We start from the raw sequence: 7,654 nt of genomic DNA, 5'->3' as shown, positions 1-7,654 counted from the left end.
CATATTACAATTTATTTTAACACAAAATTTGTTTTACTTCCACGGACAGCGATATTTTTATAGCTTAAATAGTTTTCTCGGGAAATCCGAATCCCAGTGAAGGCGAAACAAATATGGAAGCAATCAATCTAAATAAGAGAAGTTACTGTAGATCTCAACTTTAATCAGATTTTTTGAATTTTAGAAATTGTGTTTATTGTTACCTGTGTGAGTTAGTTGTTACATTTAAGCCTAAAGGTAACGATTAACTATGAAGTTTAGAGCCATTGTGATTTAGCCGGCGGTCAATGTCGTTATGTAGGTTAATTTCCAACGCTGGAGGTATTTGTTTATGTTGGTAACAAATGACAAATCACATTTTGCTTCTAAAATATATTGTACAAATCGCAAGTAAGTCGCATAATTATGTAGGATCGGATAATGAAATGATCATTTTCTTTGTTACAGGTTGCTTCAACTATCACAAGAAAAGGTAACTTTTTATATGTAAATCAAATACAAATACAAGTAAAAAAGATACAATATACTTTAAGGTAAAAAGTCCTCTCTTAATAATATTTATATACTGGTTTCCTAGCAGTTTCCGTCCCCTAGCAGTTTTCCGGCCGTTTATCATTTTCGTCCAGTAGAGTCTATTTTTACCAGTAAGGCATTAACATTACTTTATCAATCAGAGAGACATTTGTTTTCTATGCTAAACAGCATTTAAAATAGTACAACAATTTATTTGTTTTGAATTTTTGCCTGTTATCTAAAGTTACATAAAAGAACTTGCGACTTTCAAAAATAAGCAACACCTGAGTAATTCTAGTTTGAGTATCCATGCGCAATAACTAAGACCCCATTTTCGGTAAATCAATACTTCAGAAAATATTTTTGCAGACGACACAGAAAAGGTTGGGAAGTTCTGTTTGACTGATTAAACCATCTAAACATTGCTTTATGGTAAACTGAATTATATTCAAAATAAAAATGGTCCGGAAAACTGCTATGAATTTTTGAATAAAGGTGAAAAAAGGTGTTACATTTCAGGCCTATATTCAAATTTAAAAGTAAAATGGAAGTGCAACATTAAACACATGGCAATGCTGAACAGGTACCTAGTTTTGTCCTGTCAAAGTTTAATACCCCTCCGTAGACTGATTTTTATTTTATTTGTTAAATAGTGCGATTTGTGGCCGGAAACTGCTAGGAAACCAGTATCCAATGAGTGAACATGGGATGTGGTTTTAATCCTTGACTGGAATTTTCTTGTATTTGTTTCTTCCGTTTGATCAAATAATTGTTTTTCTCTTCGTTGTTTTAGAACAAATCTATGTTTGAAAAAATTGCAGCTTTAAACAAACGTTTTGTAAAATTAGTAATAACAGGATACCTTACCAACTTACTAATTAGGTGTAAACCTCCTCTATGTTTTGAACCAATGTTTAAAATTGCATCTAGATATCATTGAAGCTATGTATAACGATAGCAATAAGTTTCATTTTCTTTGAACGTCGTCTCTTGAAATGATTTTCCCTATATTATATAAGAGATATTTGTTTGTTTCTGAGAGTGAGAATAAATCTTATTTCATCGAGTGAGATTTGAAAACAATATTCTCACGACTGTTTTTGAAGTTTACAATATGAAATGAAATTACATCTTATACAACATGCAAACAAATATCCTTTTTATTTCATGCTTAAATACAAGTTTAAATGAAATTTTTTCAATATCGGCTTAAATTTTAAAATCTGTTTCCCCACTGGTAGCCTCAATTTCAAACAAATTCTCATAAATACATGGTATAAAGCTAAAAGATAAGTTCAAGAATCAGAGTTAAATGGCGATAATATTATGTTTTTTAAACGATCGCTTGTTTTTGTTTTAATAATGAAAACAAACAATTCTAGAAGATGAAAAGTTAAACAATGCAGACCTCAGATCCGCGAAATGGCGGAAGTATATATTAAGCCATGTAAGCGACCACCTTTTTTTAAAGGAAAGAATAAAATGTGTTTATTGGAGGTAATTTAATTCAATCCGACAATTTTACATCTATTAATAAGAAAGAAACAAATCCAAGGTTTGAAAAAGCGACTAGAAATTTGAAAAGCATGGTTTGTTTTGAAAGGCTGTCTTACGAACGCTGGGTTATTTACTTATCTTGACTGCCATGGCTTTTACATACTGCATTACCGTTATGGCTTGTTGAAGTAAGTGTAATTTTTAGACTGTTATGAATTAAATCAAAACGATATTTGGTGATCAGTAGATTGAATGAATTGAAGTTTTATCCTTGATAGAGTTGAAATTTAAGTTTTTATCAATTTCCTGATTATGTCGGAATTGTAAAACAAACAGAAAGTGAGGTACCACATGTCCAAAATCGTTAAAAAGTACTTTCTTTATTGAATAGTGCGAATTATATTTTGATAAATCTTACTCCGAAATAATCAAATATAATGTTCACGGATAAATCAGTTATCCACCACTCAAAAGCATAAAATAAATCATAATAATTATTTAAGGTATGACCCACCTAATGCATTACCTCCACTTTGAAGAGTACTCAAATAGGCTAGAACTGCTGTCAACTGCATTGAAACTGAGGGGCGCGGGTTCAAGCCCCAGAAGAGGCAACTTTTTTTTCTTTTTTTTCTTTGAAAAGTATTTGTGTCTCTCAGAACACTCTTGATGAGAAAAAAGTGTTCCATTATAATTGGTATGTATTGGCTAAATTGTGCCAAATTTATTATCAAATATGGAACCTGATATTTTCAAAGTATAATAAAATAAAAACAAGACGGAAAAAGCATTTTATATTTGACAAGCACAACCAATATACGTTTAAGAAAATTTGAGTAAATTTTAGGGATATTTTGAATAAGGCCCTCCAAGTAGAAAAATGATCAAACAACTACTTAAAATGGGTGGGGTAGGGTAACATTTATATACATATTTCAAACATTTTGAGTAGAAAAAATAATTTTGCTGGGTCATTTGTAAGCTGAATGCTATTATTTGTTTCTTAAAAATGTTCTATAGGAAAACATATTTTCATAATGATTATATAATAGAATATTTAGAGTTTCTCATTTCTGAAACAGAGCCCTTCTAATAGCCAAATTTTACTTAAGAAAAATCTCAATAACTCGTAAACCATACGGTAAACTTTGTTTAAATTTTGCATTTTTGTGTCTTTTAAGGTATATAACTGACCTATGTTGTCAATTTTATAGTTCCTTATAGTGCCTATTAGCGGGCTCATACCTTAAGATGACAATAAGTTAAACTTTTTGATTGTTTGGTCATAAGATTTCCACTTCAATGTTAAAAGTGTATCACTTCAAAACAAAATATATACTATAAAAATATATAAAGTTTTTAAATATGTTTAAGTCTAAATATCAATTTCCAGGACTTAAATGAACCAGATACTGAAATGATCCCGTCAGGAAGTATAGATGAAGAGTCGACCACATCAACTAACGAAGAAATGTCTGACATTAATTGTGGTAAGGAAACGTCGTTTTCTAACCTCTTTAAAATTGTTTAAGAAATAGACATCAATTCTGAGTGCATTGTTGTAGAAAAATGCACGGCGTAGTAATATAATCACAAAGGCCGATAGGCCTGAGTGATTAATTACAAAGCATTTGAACGAAGAATTAATATCTATTTCCATTCTAACACGTCAAGAAAAAATATAATTATTATTTTAAAGTTGGACTTTATGTTTGGTTGTTAAATTTGTTTTCGCCTCAGAGTTTCCAATAGAAACGTGCTTTAAAGGCCGTTCCAGTGGGTTGAAAAAACTGTCGTTAAATCTACCGTGTGTAGAAACATTTTGAGAATAACGAATTTTGAAAACGTTGATAAAACTTTGTTTGTTTATTTTATTTCACTCTATAATTTTTTCAAGTGAAATACAAATTATCAAAAGTGAAATAAATGTAAAACTTAACTCGTTTGCGACATTAAAATAGCGTACTTGATTTGATTGTTTTGCACGTGCTGTTTGACGCTACATTGTGACGTCACGTAAACAACATTTTAAACGTCTGTATAGCGTTAACGACTGAATTAAAGATATTGGTGTTCGGATTAATTTTCTTAGTTAGATCATTTTCTTTCATTCTAGATAGTTTTCACAACAAAATAAACAAAAAATTGTTTTTGATTTATTAGATTTTTCAAACAAAATGGCGCCCTCAATGTGAAAAAACACAGGTAGATAATAAGAACGGCGAGTGCATTGTTGTAGAATAGTGCACGCTTCAGGCCTTCTTTGTTTCTATAGAAAATTTCCGATAGTGTTAGAATATTATATTTTGCATAACGTACTTTACTTTCAAAGTATTTCAAAGAAAATAAAATGATTTTTTTGTAAATCATTTTAGTTGAGTGTATGCCAGTGACGGAGCCTAAATCAAAAATCGATGAAGTAAGACCAAAAGTTGGCTTCACACCAAACTTGATATCACCATCAACAGAATCTGCACTTGGGGCGGATTTTGCAACATACGCACGATGTGAACCTGCAAATAAATATAAGCAAACAAATGCGGACAGTATTAATAGTACATTTCCGGAATATTATCAAAATCAAAATCAGGATTTCTTTAATATAAAAGGATATGTACGAAGTATACAGACGACAAACGAGACAGAAATTGGACAGAGAAGTTGTGTTCTTCAGCGCAACGGCACACCTTTTTACCAATACACACAAAGGCAAGTTTTCAGCGTGCCGCCAAGAGTAATTAATGTTGTTGAATGTCCTTTGGAATTTGAAAGCATCAATTTATCAATTTATAACGATTTTGAAAGTAATTCCAATAACATAAATTCTACACCTAACTTCCCTATAACCAGCATTGAAAATCCAGAACAAGCAGCTAACTACAAAATAGAAAATAAAGAATCCATAGTTGAAATGAATCAAACGAAGTGTAATAAAACAACCATTGAGGCGTTAAACTCAAAACTAAGGTGCACTAAAACGTGTCCTGATGATTCATTGCCTGGGGGCCCTGGTAATCTGCCGTGTTTCCCGAAGTTGTTTGATTGATCTTTAGTTACAAGAAGAACACTTATTCTTAAATAGCAGCTATAACATTTTCCTCGGAAACTCTAAATACGATCGACGATGCCAAGATTCTCGATCTCGGGTTTCTGTATTCCTGTGCACAAAGATGTAATATCTGTTCACCTAATATCCTCTCATAAACGAACCTGTCCTTAGGTTATTCAAATAATAAATAACATCTAAGTATTTACGTATAAAGTAAAACACTTATTGTAATGTATATACTAATGCACTAGTGTTATTATAACACACAACTATTTACTCAAAACTTTACAACATTACATCATTTAGCCTATTTAAGGAAACTTATCTAACGAGTGAATCCAGTTTGAACTTCTTACTTTAATTTCCATTCATTCTTCATTATGTAGTTCTGAAATTTAAAGGTTTTAACACACTATTTCTCACTATTTTACTTAGTCTATCATTATTTTTCACCGTGTAAATGTGACTCTAAAAGCCCTTAAAAATTGTGTTTTTGTTTCAATTGATGAATAGTTAAAGACACCCAATCATCTATAAGTGACAATGTTTATTTTATATGTTCCAATTACAGGCGACAGTTAACTTGAACGGTTATGTACAATAGAAATGTTATAGCTAAATATTAAAATGTCCTGTTCAAAAAAGTACTTGTTCAGTAATACCATTTACTGTATATTTTAATACATCTCTGCCTAATATTATTGAAATCTTAAAAAATATTTGGATCTATTGCTTTTGTTTGTTAAAGAAAGTATTAAATCTTAACATAACAAGTTCATGTCTTTTCTAGCCTATAGACGTCCATAAATATAGGGCATTTTCTAATTTGATCCTAAACTTAAATGTAAGTACATGAACACATTGTAACAATATAATTGTAAGTTCACAATTTAATAGCAGAATTACAGGTCGATATTTTGATTTTTATAATGATGTTAACTGCACTTCACATTTTATAACTGTAAAAGTTGTAATAAGCAGTATGTAGGTCAATCAAAATGTATCATTCAAAATGAATAAACTTATGTTTGGTATCAGGAATTGTAACATTAATCCATTGTCACATGTTGCGATCCATTTTGGATCACCTGATAATAATTGTACAATGTCAGATTTTTCTTTTTGGCTTTGTAAATTATAGATAGGCCGTTTATGGATGAGAAGAACTAATATATATTTATTGAGTACTAATTTCAATTTTGTTTTGTGTATTTGACAATCCAACTTGAATTATAAATGAAATACGGCTTGTAAATCCGACTTGGAACGAGCTGCATTGAGAAAAATTCTTTTTGGATTTGTCGTCTAGGAATGAATAGTTTGCTTTGTTTATTTAGGTACAAAACTTTCTTATGTTTTTGCTAGATATATTTTGTTTCGTGTTCTATCTTTGTATATATGTTAGCCAAGAATTTATACGCGTTGCTGCAAGTTTAATTAGTTGTATAATCTAAATACAATAGTATTCATGTGAAAAAGATTCATTTTAATCTTAAGGTATATCAGAACACCATTACGTCTAAATTTCATTTTATATATTATTAAGAAAATATTTATCACCTTAAAAGAAATTGTGTTTATGCTTTAGATGTGTTATTATATTCATTACATGTGCTTAAAATACTACAATCTTCTTTATTGTAATCCATTAGGAAATAAAAAAAAAATAAAAGCTCTATATTGTCTAGAACTTTTTGTAGTGTTCTTTTCTTTTACAAATAGTATATTTGATATGTTTATCTTTAGCCTAATAAACTTTTTCTCAGATCGAATTTTACACACTATCATTGCTATAACAGTCATATCAAAATTTAGCTGAAATTGTGTATGACTTTATATGCCTCTTTGGAAGAAAACAAATTAGGTATGCCCAAATAAGAATGTATCGAAACACCTTCACTTGCACACATATATCCTTTAAAAAGATAACAGATTTTAATTAATATTTTAGTTGGTCCCTTCGAAATATTCACTTGCAACAGCTTTGCGATCACCTGATAATAATTGTACAATGTCAGATTTTTCTTTTTGGCTTTATAAATTATAGATAGGCCATTTATGGAAGGACTAATATATATTTATTGAGTACTAATTTCAATTCTGTTTTGTGTATTTGACAATCCAACTTGAATATAAATGAAATACGGCTTGTAAATCCGACGAGCTGCATTGAGAAAAATTCTTTTTGGATTTGTCGTTTAGGAATGTATAGTATTGCTTTGTTTATTTAGGTACAAAACTTTCTGATATTTATGCTAGATATATTTGTTTCTTGTTTTATCTTTGTATATATATCATGTTGTATAATCTAAATTCAATGTTATTCATGTGAAAAAGGTTCATCTAAATCTGAAGGTATATCAAAACACCATTACGTCTAAATTTCATTTTATATATTATTAAGAAAATATTTATCACCTTAAAAGAAATTGTGTTTATGCTTTAGATGTGTTATTATATTCATTACATGTGCTTAAAATACTACAATCTTCTTTATTGTAATCCATTAGGAAATAAAAAAAGAAATAAAAGCTCTATACTGTCTATAACTTTGTTGTAGTGTTGTTTTCTTTTGATATGTTTATCTTAAGCCTA

At 29.8% G+C, this 7,654-nt stretch overlaps 1 protein-coding gene across 1 annotated transcript; it reads left to right on the top strand.

Moving 5' to 3' along the window:
- Window positions 1–426: 426 nt before the first annotated feature.
- LOC132716184 (uncharacterized) lies at window positions 427–7,032 on the top strand. Its single transcript, XM_060699394.1, has 3 exons — window positions 427–472; window positions 3,404–3,500; window positions 4,386–7,032. Exons 2-3 carry the CDS (start codon window positions 3,428–3,430, stop codon window positions 5,054–5,056), a joined length of 744 nt encoding a protein of 247 aa, XP_060555377.1. The 5' UTR covers window positions 427–472; window positions 3,404–3,427; the 3' UTR covers window positions 5,057–7,032.
- The last annotated feature ends 622 nt before the right edge of the window (window positions 7,033–7,654 follow it).

Source organism: Ruditapes philippinarum, unplaced genomic scaffold (genome assembly GCF_026571515.1).
Source record: "Ruditapes philippinarum isolate M1 unplaced genomic scaffold, ASM2657151v2 ctg1714_1_1_1_1, whole genome shotgun sequence".
In the NCBI taxonomy this organism is placed as follows: domain Eukaryota; kingdom Metazoa; phylum Mollusca; class Bivalvia; order Venerida; family Veneridae; genus Ruditapes; species Ruditapes philippinarum.
Note: the sequence above shows the minus strand (reverse complement) of the source record. Positions and strands in the feature narration are given on the sequence as shown.